Here is a 14,193-nt window from a genome sequence, read left to right as displayed (position 1 = left end):
GAGAAGTGGAACAGAAGGAGGGCAGAGAGAGAGAAAGGAGATAAGAGTGGGGAGATAGGGATAGCGAAGCAGAGAGGGGATGGGTGAAAGGGGAGGGAGGAGAGGAGGAGAGGGGCAGTAAGGGGGGTTATTTTTAGGACTGGGTACTGCAGACTCACAGCTGAATACAGTGTGTTCTACAGAGGACAGGCATGCCATTATACACAGACAAGCATAAACACCACACAGGCACGTGGTCCTTCCCGCTCTCCCTCTTTACATTTGACATTTGAGTTATTTAGCAGACGCTCTTATTTCAGGGCGACGTACAGTTGGTGCATTCATCTTCAGATACAGTAGCTAGGTGGCACAAACATCTCTGTCATAGATTTTTCCTCAATAAAGTAGCTATCAGCAAAGTCAGTGTGTCTGATCAAAAATACAAACAACCCACAGAATTAAGCAGGAAAATAAGTTATCAGAGCCCCATAGTGAGTGGCATGACACACACACACGGTTTGAATTAGTACCCAGACACTAGTGTCATCTGTGTGCAGCAAGGGGGGTTGGAAAGGGAGAAAAAGCACTGTGTGTATGTGTGTGTGTGTGTGTGTGTGTGTGGGAGATAAGAGGATAAGCACAGACTAGGCTATACATTATCCCTGTGTCAAATGGTGAGATGAACGGGACAGAGTCCAACAGGACCCAGACCTCACCCCTAAACACACACGCTCTCAGCCAGCTACATACAACCCTTTGGGGTTGCCTAGACCGCTACCCTTTAACCAGCTTTAGCAATGTCTCAGTCTCACATGACGACCCTTTGAGAAGATAAAAGACTCGGTGCTTCGTTGTCTCCCTCTGTGTGTGCGAGAAGCAGAAGGCCACACCGGTGCGGTTATTGAACCCCCTGTAGTCTGACAGCCAAGTCAATAACTGTCAGCCCATCCATCCTCTCTTCCTGTAGCACCTTCCTCCCACCAGCCCTCTCAGCTTTACAGTTACGCATCTTGCTATTTCTTCTCCTTTAAAGCCATGCCACACTAATGATGGCTAACGAGCTGCTTCCGGACGACTCAGGACAGCCAGCCAGAGGAGCACAACAGGGAACGTGCGAGTGTGTCCCAAAACACGGGCTTCCTCTTCGCAAGGAACAGCTGGAATAGTTCCCATTCCACAGGACAGAGATAGGAGGGACACATGTACTGAGGGGACACACACAAACACACACGCAAGATGGATGTGAACATTAGCAGTAAAATGCCTAAGTTATCTGGAAGTGTTTTCCAACAACATGAAGAGCAGATCAATTATTTCATCCTTGCATGTTTGAATGGTTTATCACTTCACTGTATTTTCTTCCCACTGTCATCCTTTCCCTGATCTCTCTTTTCCTATTGATCCTCCCCTTTCTCACGACCTGCCCCAGGCCCCAACTCTAAACCACAAAGCCCTAGAGAACAGGTGTGCCCACCAGGTTCCCCTAGAGGTCGTTTCGGAGACACCCAGGCCAGCACAGGTGGTTGTTGTGTCCCACGGTCCCAGTTCTGTTCCCACTGGACCAGCCAGTGGTGCTTCCTGTCTTTGTCCCGGTCGCTCCAGGTGTGACATTCCTCGTCACCTGAGTGAGGGTTAGGAAGTCAGAAGGAGAAACATTCCCACCTCCCGCTCAGGCCTCTCAACAGTTTCAGCTAGTCTCCTTTTCTCTCCATTATCGCCATGTCCTCTGATTTGGCTGTGAAGGCAGAATGGCTAGAAAATGAGACTAGGATAGGAAGTCATTCATGAGTATGGCCTGCCTCTCAAGCCATGTTTCCCCGTAGCTCACTACCGCCTCCCAATACCACTTTAACCCCACTTTGCAGTCAGGACGACCAAGGGTTCACAATGTTAATCATTTATCTGCGCACAAGTGTCATCTTCAACACACACATAGCCTGCCACCCAAGACCCTTCAAAAGAGTCCTGAGACTAATCGGCACCAAGATACAGCGTCCGACACACACACACACACACACACGAGTTCAGCTACTGTACCATAACAGAACAAACCCCTTTTGTGATGTAACTTTAGCGTCGGCTAGATTCAATTTCTTCAGCCTCTTGTCCGTTTGCTAACAAGGTTCCATTGACTTCCTATAGCTCCAGAGCCCCACAGTGTCAGCTGAACTAGTGAACCAGAGTCAACTGACTCTGTACTCTGCTGTACCTGTGCTGTCACTGTGCTGTCACTGTGTGCTATGCGGGTTGGGATATGAGGGTCTGTACAGCACTGTGAGGGAATGTAAACTACATGCCTGTCAGAACAGTGTGCTAGGCCCCATTAGCCCCCACTATGTGAAGTTACATAACAAGGTAGGGGTTGTCCTGTTATGGTAGCTGAAGTCATGTTACTCTGTGTGTCTGTGTATAGAGTAGGCTAGTTGGAGATTACAGCTCCATGACTAGTTCAGCATGGCAGACAGGAAAGACTAACGGGACACCATCACTCTGTATTAGACACAGTCACTCTGTGCATGTGTCTATTTCAGGGAATTTCCCTATGAGTGTGTATAATGAGTACAGTATGTGAAGTGTGTATGTACAGCATTTGTGGTGTGCTTAGTGTACGAGTGCTACTGTTCGTTCGTGTGTGTGTGTGTGTGTGTGTGTGTGTGTGTGTGTGTGTGTGTGTGTGTGTGTGAATAATCCGTCTGTCTGCTGCTGCTCGGACAATGCCACGCTCTAATCTCCAGATTACAAGCCAATGTCTCTACCCCCACAGGGCAACGCATGGTGGGACAGTTTCCTCAGGGGGAGAGAGAGAGCGAGAGAGAGAGAGAGAAAAAAAAGATAGGACAAAGACAGAATGTGTGAGTGAGCACACACACACACACACAGTGCCGGTCTGTGCATGGTACCGGGGTGGTGTTAATCAGACCCTGGGTTCCTTCCAAAAGGGCAGCTCCAGTTCCCACAATGCCCCTCTTCAGACAACGAAAGGGGGGCATTGGGCTCGTATACAGAAACCCCTCAAAACCCACCACGCCTCCCTCCAAACTCTTTTCAGGGGACAGAAAGTATATCCCTCAGTAGAAGAAGGCGTCCCATTCCCACCAGAACACACACCCACGGACATCAACTCTAGTCCAGAGCCATTCATATAAGATGACATCAAAGCCAGATAACAATAGACTGGTATTGTACTATTGGCCTACACACACACTGCAGGCTGATATAAACGGCTGATTTCTGTATATGACCTCAACGCTCTCCATAGAACAGCAGGAAGGAAGCTGCGGCTCTGTCGCCATAGCAGGCCAAGGAAGTGTGCGTGTAACACACCTTGAAAGTACAGTCTATCAGTTTGCAGAGCAGGACACCAGACACAAACAGTTAAAACCGCTGACACAGTGCTAAAATACCATGACTAGTCAGCGCATCATACCACTAATCAACTGCACTGAATGCCTTTTACAGTTGAGCCATCTCCACCACAACGTCCTCAGTTTCACTTTCAAACTATTAATAGAGACAGAACGAGATGATCCCCACCATACAAAACACACAAGCCCACCCCTCTTCCACATTCCCCACCATACAAAACACACAAGCCCACCCCTCTTCCACATTCCCCACCATACAAAACACACAAGCCCACCCCTCTTCCACATTCCCCACCATACAAAACACACAAGCCCACCCCTCTTCCACATTCTTTACATGGCTGACATAACTTCCATAATCAGCATGTGTGCATATGTGTCTGCCCCTCCGCCTCCCTTCGATAGCTGTACTGATTCAGTCACCCATGTTCTAAAGCAGGCCTGGGAAAAAGAGCTGGGCAACTGTTGTCACACACACACACAGCAGGGGGTGGACACAGGCAGCTGCTACGTAAGTGGAGATAGCCAATAAGTCATTAGGTTTTAGGCATGGCCACCCATCAAATGATCTCCTTTACACTTTAATGGTGTATTGTCAATACTTAGTCATGTATATTGTCTATACTGCACGTGACTATGAAATTGGGAAAAAAGCAATGTTAGAAGTAACACCTCGGTGTATTCCATCTTACAGAATGCTGTTCTCTGGTTAGTTCTACAGCCGTCTGTACATTCCTTTACCTCTGTTCTAAGACTCTAAATGTGTCTGTGTGGGAGTGAGGCACACGCAGGCTGCAATAATTACACTCATTATCAAGCCTACAATTAGACTGTCCCGGGAAAAAAACATAATTGCTACGTGACCCAAAATACACCCAATGACAAAGCACCATGTCCCGAAGACACATGGCATCAGATAAAAGGGGGTCTTCATCAGCATCCACTCCTCCTCCTCCTCTTCCTCTGTCCTCCTCTCATGAATCAGGAACTGAGGGAAAGCATCTGATTGCCCCTAATGATAATCTGATGTCACATTCCACACGTCCAGGCAAACAGTTTAACCCTTGTCTGACCAGACTGAGGGGAGAGGCAGAGGGCTGTGTCAGTTAGCCTGCCTTCCCAATCCATCTCTTCCTCCCCACATAATCCTACGAGCAGGAGTAGGGACGTGCACGCCTCACAGGCACAGAGACACACACATGAACATTCACACAAGGATAATCAAGTAATAAAGAGGAAGAAATTCATGGAAAATATATGTACAGCTTGCTCTCTCGCCCGCATACACATATAAACACGCACTTGTTCATGCCTCAGTACGGTGTTAGCTATGTTTTCAGTGCTAGCTACAGTTCTGGCTGTGGGGCACGGTGTGTGCTGTAACTCTCGTCCCTAGTCAATGAGCTTTCTCAAGACACAGTTACATAACACAAGATTAAGGCCTGATGTGATAGTGCGTGAGTGAGTGAGAGAGAGATATCTCATAAATCGGGATGGATAGAAATAGAGAAAGCGCCTGGTTCTGTTGTCAATGGCAACAGTGTGTTCTAACCTGTAAGCCTGTCAGTGAGATATCCCCCTCCCAAAGCAGACAGGAACTTAATGAGCATAGTGCGTACTTTAGCACATCTGCAGTGTGAATGTGTGCACTGCCATTGTGGGCATTTCTCTGTTAATGCTCTCCCCCCCACCAGAGTTAACATGTTCATATAGGGAGAATAGTCTGGACCCCAGTGGTGTAAAGTACTTAAGTAAAAATACTTTAAAGTACTACTACTATTTTTGGGGGTTTCTATTTTTGACAACTTTTACTTCACTACTTCCTAAAGAAAATTCAGTACTTTTTACTCCATACATTTTCCCTGACACCCAAAAGTACTCGTTACATTTTGAATGCTTAGCAGGAGAGGAAAATGGTCAAATTCACACACTTATGAAGAGAACATCTCTACTGCCTCTGATCTGACGGCCTCACTAAACACAAATGTTTTGTTTGTAAATGATGTCTGAGTGTTGCAGTGTGACCCTGCCTATCCGTAAATAAATAAATGTAAAAAAATTGTGCTGGTTTGCTTAATATTTGTATTTTATTTTTATCGAACCTTTATTTAACTAGGTAAGTCAGTTAAGAACAAATTATTATTTACAATGACGGCCTACCCCGGCCAAACCCGGACAACGCTGGGCCAATTGTGCGCCACCCTATGGGACTCCCAATCACAGCCGGATGTGATTCAGCCTGGATTCAAACCAGGGACTGTAGTGCCATCCCTTGCACTGAGATGCAGTACCTTAAGACTGCTGCGCCACTCGGGAGCCCAATTCCTTTAAATTATTCGTACTTTTACTTTTAATACTTATGTATATTTAAAACCAAATAGTCTCAGACTTTTAATCTAGTAGTATTTTACAAGGTGACTTTCACTTGAGTCATTTTCTATTAAGGTATCTTTACTTTTACTCAAGTATGACAATTGAGTACTTTTTCCATCACTGCTGGACCATCTCCTCTCGTCTCTTCTCCCTCAGACGTGATCTGCTGATTTGCATGTGAAGGCAGACAGACTGACATATGGATTGAACATTTGTCGGACAGACAGACAGGGAGACACTGTGGGTATAGTAGGCAGAGGGTCCCGTGAAAAGAACACTCACAGAGGAACCTTCCCAAAGACAGAGGGAGAGAGAGGATGGTACCACCTTAGAGTCTGGTGTCAAAGGAGGAGAGAGGGGAGTTGACACACACACAGAGAGACAGAGAGAGACAAGAGAGAGACATTTAAATAAACAGAGCGATAGAGAGAGGGGGCTGGCAAAAGACAGACTGTACAGCACGATATTCTTTGCAACTGCCATGAATATTCGACATGATCATATCCAATCGGACCTGAGAGGATGAGTGTGAGCCCTTTCATGAGTCATGACAGAGGAAATTCACAGAGCACCATTACACCATCACTTCTGTATATAATCTGATTCTGTCTCTGTTATCCTTCCATGCACTTCACCTCGCAGCACTGAGACTGATCAATATCACAGCTATCTTGGCATGGTGTTATCAGCAGGGTTACACTGTAGCACTATAGAGAGAGAGTTGGGACAGAAAAATGAGGGTTTGGGTCAGTATAATTAGCCTGTCCTGAGGGATTGGTTTCACACAGCTAGAACAACCTGCCTACATACCCCTGATCTGGGTCATTCTAGCTGCAGGGAACTGCTAAGTCTAACCTGAGTGCATGTACACACATACCTCTGGCCAAGAACTAACTGACAACTACTAAGATTTGACACACATAGACACACCTATGGTGGATGAAAAAACACTCGCTGGACACATGCAGTACTGGGGGGGATAGATGGAGGGGTGGGTGCATTTTTCAGCCCAGGGCCATATTGGCTCCAGAAGCACAGTTATTAAGGGATGTTCCAGACAGACATGTATGCTACACCACCACTGGAAAAACATCACAGGGGTCAGAGGTCAAACAACACTGCTCCAATGAGACAAGCACCGGAGGACGAGTGTCATCATAATCACACACACACCTGTCAAAGTTTGGGTCTGCCGATAGGATAGGAAAGAGGGACATTTGGACAGAATGTGTTACCTCAATTATTCTCTATGTTGGCCTCTACCAACTACACTAACAAGGTATGACATTAAATGGGGGATGTATCTTATGCCAGTCTGCTTGCCTGGTATCTTTGTGGCATAGTTTTCAGAGAGAAATCTGACTCTGAACTGATCCATTTCCACCATGATATTGTTTCCCTGAGAGGCAGTCACAGCCAAGGGGTGCTACACTGAGATTATACTGTGCCAGGTATTACTGTGGTCTAAGGAACCAATTCCTCATCATCACTATTAAACACTTACAGTAACCCTAGTTCAGACATCTATACGCTGTGAATTGTAACTTATTGGCCGAACAACCTTACATTCATTGTTAACATTGTACACATTAGCCAATCAGTTTCATATATGCACATTTGACAGAAACTTACAATGTGCGACACCTGTTATGGACCGCAAGGCCTATAATACATTTGTATTTTAACGGTTCAGACAGGTTACAGCAAAACATAAAACATAAAATTGGCAAAAACAAACGAAGCCAGTGTAACACTGAAAGTATTCTTTGTGTATAAAATGTGATGACATATATCTAACTGACATGGGTCAAGGCATTGACTATTTACACAATTTATACTCTACTCAGCACTTTCAATATAACCTACTGTATGTAACGTTACAAGCCTCAGCTTTTCCTGGGTTATAGCCTAAAAGGTGTTGACAACATGGTGTTGAAAATCAAATGGTGCGTAGCCTATAGGCTGAAGGCAAATAGACAACAATGGTATTGCCCATTATAACCACTCACTAAGGTATTTAAACAACACATATAATTGTGTTAATACAACTCATATTAGTAGGTGTCCTGTAGCTAGTCCTATTTTGACAAGCGAGCAAAATAGTTGGTCAACTCAACCAGACCCTTGTGGCGACGCAACATTGCCCACTGGCAACATTGTTTCTAGTCCTTTCAAAGCGGCATTGCAGTAGCCATTCTGATGGATAGTGTGCTTGTAAACCTACATGAAGCCACAACATTTGGCTACTTACCAGAAACGATGTACGTTGTTTCGACCTGACTTCCACACCTCGATGGGCGCTTCCTCGGAGGCCGGATGCCCGTCTTTCCACCCACCCGTAAAAACAGTTCGTATACTTCTTGCTTTTCTCTTGCTCACATTATTCCGTACAGAATGTTCTCACATGAACACCGTTTTCAAAATTCAAATGATAAACATTACAGACCAGATTCCGAAAGCTCACTTCTATGACGAGCAGGGAGCTTTTGGGGAGTGAGAACGGAGTGTGTCTGTGGATGAACCTGTAGGGCTGCAAGCTTTGGCTGCCCGCATTCTGACGCCTCCGCCTATGCTGCTGCTGACATGGAGAGAGAGGGGGGAAATGAACTGAATGCGATTGGTGGCCGCCTACTACCAGCACCAATATGGCCCTTCCTTCATTCAATGAGTAGTTTTGTAGCGCCTCCTGCAGTAGGCCTACGACCCAGATAAATCATAGCCTACATTCCCTGACAACTAGGCCTATTAATCAGTGGTGCAAATTACTTAGTAAAAATACTTTTAAGTACTACTTGAGTCGTTTTTTGGGGGTATCTGTACTTTACTTTACTATTTATATTTTTGGCTGCTTTTACTTCACTACATTCCTAAAGAAAATAACGCACTTTTTACTCCATACATTTTCCCTGATACCCAAAACTATTCGTTCTATTTTGAATGCTTAGCAGGACAGTCAAATTGTCTGTTTTCACACACATATCAAGAGAACATCCCTGGTCATCCTTATTGCCTCATCTGGTGGACTCACTAAACACACATGCTTCCTTTGTACATTATGTCTGAGTGTTGGTGTGCCCTTGGCTATCCATAAATTCAAAATACAAGAAAATGGTGCCATCTGGTTTGCTTAAGATAAGTCATTTGAAATTATTTATACTTTTACTTTTGATACTTAAGTAGGCCTATATATTTTTTTAAATTACTCAATCTAAGGGAATTAATTCTCATTTTGAGTCTGTGTCTGTTGATCTCTGTCCCCTAATAGTTTATTCAGTTATTAGACTATATCTGTTGATCTCTGTCCCCTAATAGTTTATTCAGTTATTAGACTATATCTGTTGATCTCTGTCCCCTAATAGTTTATTCAGTTATTAGACTATATCTGTTGATCTCTGTCCCCTAATAGTTTATTCAGTTATTAGACTATATCTGTTGATCTCTGTCCCCTAATAGTTTATTCAGTTATTAGACTATATCTGTTGATCTCTGTCCCCTAATAGTTTATTCAGTTATTAGACTATATCTGTTGCATGTTTTGTACATTTGTCACAAAGATGCTCTGTCTTATTCTCTCATGTCTTGTGGGTTTATGCGGATGGTTGCCATCTGACGGGATTGAGGAGTGGTATTTATTGTTTTGTGTCTAATTATTTGTTTGCTTGTTTGTTGTTGTTGTTGTTGTTGTTGTTCACCATGACTGAAATGAGCTCTGAGGCCAGGTTGAAATGAGGGAAAGCTTCCATTCATTGAAGCTTTCCCTCATTTCAACCTGGCCTCAGAGCTCATTTCAGTCATAGTGTGTGTGTGTGTGTGTGTGTGTGTGTGTGTGTGTGTGTGTGTGTGTGTGTGTGTGTGTGTGTGTGTGTGTGTGTGTGTGTGTGTGTGTGTGTGTGTGTGTGTGTGTGTGTGTGTGTGTGTGTGTGTGTGTGTGTGTGTGTGTGTGTTACTATCCTTGTGGGGACCAAAAGGGTTAGGGTTACAATTAGGGTTAGCATTAGGGTTATGGATTAGGTTTAGGGAGTTTTAGGGTTAAGGTAAGGGTTAGGGTTAAGGTGAAGGTTAGGTTAACGGTTAGGTGTAAGGGAAAATAGGATATTGAATGGGACCAAATTGTTTTTACCACACAAGAATAGTAAAACAAACGTGCATGTGTGTGCGTGTGTGCGCGCGCGCGTGTGTCAATGTCACTCTCACTTGTGGACTTCGACCTAGTCGGAGAGTAGCCTACAGCAGCAGCATACTGTAGGTCTACATAACAGTGGGCATATGACTGTCTGCGCATCGAAGGGAATACAGAATAAAACATATATTCTTGCAAAATGTCTCGAGCGGCAGACAGACTGAAAGTGGTCGTGAATCATCTGGATCGACCATCTTCTTTTGTTGTATCCTTTTCAACTGTTTTACTGTAAATGTCGTGTGTTTCTCCATGGCTGCGCGGTGCTGGAATTTCTGACCGACTTTCAAGGACTGTGCGTCGGTACAGCTTCGCAGGACAGGCCGGGGCATGAGTAAATTGTCCGGCCTTTTCAGAGCGAACTGAACATTGCGAGTGGAACTATAACATTGCAAAATGTATTTATTTTCTGTGAATGTGTTTATTTATCCATATAAGACTACACTATCTTATAGGCTATGTATGCGTAAAAGTCGCGCTTGTAACTATTAGGCTATAGGTATTCACAATTGGATTTCTTCTTATAATTAACGGTATGACATAGCTTGCATAAATGTGTAATAGCTACAAATAACTATTTTGTTATAAGACATCATTCATGTATGGCCTTAATTCATTGCATAAAGCAAGCATCTACCTCTGGCCAAAACGTTACCTACTATCAACCACAAGCACTGAGGTAAGTGACACATCAATCTCCTATTTGGGCTGTTTTTGACTATGTCAATGGCCTTATATCAGGACCGTCTAAAAGTACAGGTACTGACCCTTGCCCTACTTACTGTGTACATTACACAATGCTGAGATCATCTATCTCAGTAGTTCATTCAACTTTTAGTTACCGTCACTCTGTATCTTAACACATTGTAACACAGGCACAGTCTAATAAGCGTTTATCACACTGTCAGGCACAGAGTCTAATAAGCGTTTATCACACTGTCATTCACTTGCTGTATCCAGGTATTCCTTTGACAATGATCTGCTGAGCACTGAGCAGAGAATCTCCTATGAGGAGGATGGGTTCCTCCTTATCAAGGGCCTGGTGTCTGGGGAGGACATTGACAGATTCAGGTAAGACCACAACACCATGAGAGAGACAACAGAAAGGTCTCAGATGTTACTGAAAGGATAACACTAGATAAACAAAAAACAGGCGCCTAGCGTAAGAATGTGCAACGATGAAAGTACAAAAAGACCACAGAAGAGAAGAATGCCTGAAGATCACTTGACTTGACTGTCTCCACCAGCGCTTCAATGTGTCCCCTGTCTTTGACCCCACATGCAGCATGGTTCACCAGCAGAACACTAGAACACTGCTCCTCTGTACCATATGGCTTTACCAGCTGGGCTTAATTAGTGATGCTACACTGAACAAGGACTGAGTGTGTGTGTGTGTGTGTGTGTGTGTGTGTGTGTGTGTGTGTGTGTGTGTGTGTGTGTGTGTGTGTGTGTGTGTGTGTGTGTGTGTGTGTGTGTGTGTGTGTGTGTGTGTGGCAGGGCGGCGTTTGAGCGGATATGCCGTCGGGAGGTGCAGGTCCCGGGGCTGGTGGTGATGAGGGACGTGTCCATCGCCAAGTCAGAGTTCGTCCCTGACCAGAAGGCCATCTCCAAGCTGCAGGACTTCCAGGAAGAGCCTGAGTTATTCCGCTACTGTAGCCTGCCTCAGGTACACACACTGCATGGACACACACACATAGACCCACACACGTGGACTGCATCAAGATCTCATAGTTTCCCATCGAAATTCGACGTCTTTTGGATGAACATCTATTTTTGCTAGAGCATTGGGAACTGCCGTAACGCAGTGGTCTGGGCAAAGCGCTTCGTCTCCGCGCATCACGAGTTCGTGCCAGGCAATCGTTTTTATTACATTTTTTGGTGAGCGCCGAGGAAGGCATAGATATCCACGTTCTCAGGACCTTTTCAAACGTCCGAAATCAAAGTCTATTTCTAGTGATCAGGCTGACACGGACGCATTCATGCACACACACACACTCTCAAGCGCACACACAAGCTCAGAACACACACGTTCTTCTTACAGTCTTTCCTTTTTTTTCTTTTTTTTTCCCACATCTAGTTTTTATTATTTCACTTGTCTTTGTCTTTCTCAGATCCTGAATTATGTGGAGTGTTTCACTGGTCCCAACATCATGGCCATGCACACCATGCTGATCAACAAGCCCCCAGACACAGGTACAGAACAGTGTGACCCTTATCTAACCTCTAACCCCTGACCCTCAACCCCTAACACTGACCCTTATCGAGAAAGACACACATAGACACACCTTCTAGAGCAGGGGTGAGCAATTCCAGTCCTCGAGGGCATTACTGGTGTCACCGTTCTGCCCCAGCTAACACACCTGACTCCAATCACCTAATCATGATCTTCAGTTTAGAATGCAATTTGATGAATCAGCTGTGTTTGCTAGGTATGCAGAAAAAGTGTGACACCAATCAGGGACTCGAGGACTGGAGTTGCCCACCGCTGTTCTAGAGAGTGAAAACAGAGAGCCTGTCTATGTAATGTATGTTTATTTGTGTGTGTGATCTATCTCAGGTAATAAGACATCTCGCCACCCCATGCACCAGGACCTGCATTATTTTCCATTCCGTCCGGCGGACCGTATTGTGTGTTCCTGGACCGCCATGGAGAAGGTTCACCGCCAGAACGGCTGTCTGGTGGTCCTTCCTGGTTCTCACCACGGCACCCTCAAAGAACACGACTACCCAGAGTGGGAGGTGATACACACACACACCTGCATCCTCAACAAGCACGACTACCCCCACTAGATCTTGTGACATCACTTCCCTTTCCTCTTCCTCAGGGCGGGGTCAATAAGATGTACCACGGTATCCGTGACCACGACCCCAATCATCCCAGGGTGCACCTGGAGATGGAGAAAGGAGACACAGTGTTCTTCCACCCTCTATTGATCCATGGATCTGGAATGAACCAGACGCAGGGCTTCCGCAAGGTATCACACTCAACACTGAAAAACACTCTGGAAGCCATAGATACCTAACCATTCTAGGATCCCGAAATCATGGAAGTGTGTGTGTGTGTGTAGGCCATCTCCTGCCACTATGCCAGTGCTGACTCCTATTACATTGACGTGAGGGGAACCACCCAGGAGAACATAGGCCAGGAGGTGAAAGAGATCGCAGCCAGGAAATATGCTGTTAATGACGTCACATTTGAGGTACATCACATCTCTGCAGTAGTGATACAGTATACATCAAACACATTGTTAATAAACTGTGGGTAACAGTGTGCTGTGTGTAACACTGTCTGTTTTGTGTGTGGTATAGGATACCTGGGCTGTAAGGGGCCGTCTGGTGCAAGGGGATAGGACCAATCTGTGAGAGAGCCCGCCCACCACAGTGTGACGGTCACTCACCACTAACAACCTGCCAATCAAAGGAGATTGAAAAAGTTGTCTAATCCACCAGCCAATAAGATGAGACTCATTGACGGGAGTAATTTATTCGTTGGGCAAGAGTGAGTGTCCAAGAGTCCATTCAGGGCTGTTTGCCGGGTGTGTTTAACATATTTGATTTGATTTTGATCTCTTTTAGTCCCCATTTGGACTAATCTTCCAAGTCCTTAAACATTAAAATACAATTTATAATACGAACACATTTTCACATATTACACACTATTACAAACATACATAATATACTAACATAATGACCCAATAAATACTCAATATAAAAAATATTGATTCTTCATCTACTATAGTCCCACAATATTTCTATGTATTATATTTAAATCATTTTAAAATAATTTAAATAGTTTACATTTATATATTAGATTAGTTATTTGAGACGACCATGATAAGTAGTTGTCTAGCTGCACTCCCAATAGTTTGGTTTCTGCGACTTCTTCAATTTGTACTCCTCCCATACTTAATTGTATCCCATGCTGTTTTGGCCTTTTCCTAGTGGAATAGACCAACATAACTTTGTTTTTTTGGTGTTTAAAACAAGTTTGTTTTGGAAAACCCACTCCCTGATATTCTCCAAATCTCCTTGTAAAGCTTGCTGCATAAATTGTAGTATCATCTGCAAATATAGTAGCTTGAGTTTCAGCTAAGGCATAGGGAAGGTCGTTGGTATATATTAAATAGAGAAGTGGCCCAAGGCAGCTGCCCTGCGGTATTCCACAGTTTAACACATGAGGGGAAGAAAATGAACCATTGATATAGGTGGACTGTTTCCTGTCAGTTAGATATGACTGTATATTATATATAATATATATATTAAACTAAAGGGATGTTAATTGCACAGTTAAGCATTGAT

General features: G+C 44.5%; 2 protein-coding genes across 2 annotated transcripts in view; one reads left to right on the top strand and one right to left on the bottom strand.

Moving 5' to 3' along the window:
• The window catches only part of LOC120031901 (cyclin-dependent kinase 17), a 34,283-nt gene extending 25,994 nt beyond the window's left edge, over positions 1–8,289 (bottom strand). Inside the window, exon 1 of the mRNA XM_038977729.1 lies at positions 7,969–8,289. The gene's annotated coding sequence lies outside the window, so the exon portion shown is untranslated. The remainder of the gene's footprint in view (positions 1–7,968) is intronic.
• Positions 8,290–9,940: 1,651 nt separating this feature from the next.
• Positions 9,941–13,560, top strand: phyh (phytanoyl-CoA 2-hydroxylase). Its single transcript, XM_038978141.1, has 9 exons — positions 9,941–10,102; positions 10,521–10,573; positions 10,855–10,965; positions 11,392–11,560; positions 12,006–12,087; positions 12,452–12,633; positions 12,720–12,869; positions 12,963–13,094; positions 13,204–13,560. The coding sequence occupies exons 1-9, from the start codon at positions 10,037–10,039 to the stop codon at positions 13,255–13,257; spliced, it is 999 nt and encodes a 332-aa protein (XP_038834069.1). The 5' UTR covers positions 9,941–10,036; the 3' UTR covers positions 13,258–13,560.
• The last annotated feature ends 633 nt before the right edge of the window (positions 13,561–14,193 follow it).

This window comes from Salvelinus namaycush, chromosome 38, assembly GCF_016432855.1.
Source record: "Salvelinus namaycush isolate Seneca chromosome 38, SaNama_1.0, whole genome shotgun sequence".
In the NCBI taxonomy this organism is placed as follows: Eukaryota; Metazoa; Chordata; class Actinopteri; order Salmoniformes; family Salmonidae; genus Salvelinus; species Salvelinus namaycush.
The sequence above is the reverse complement of the archived record's forward strand: the minus strand, read 5'-3'. Positions and strand labels throughout refer to the sequence as shown.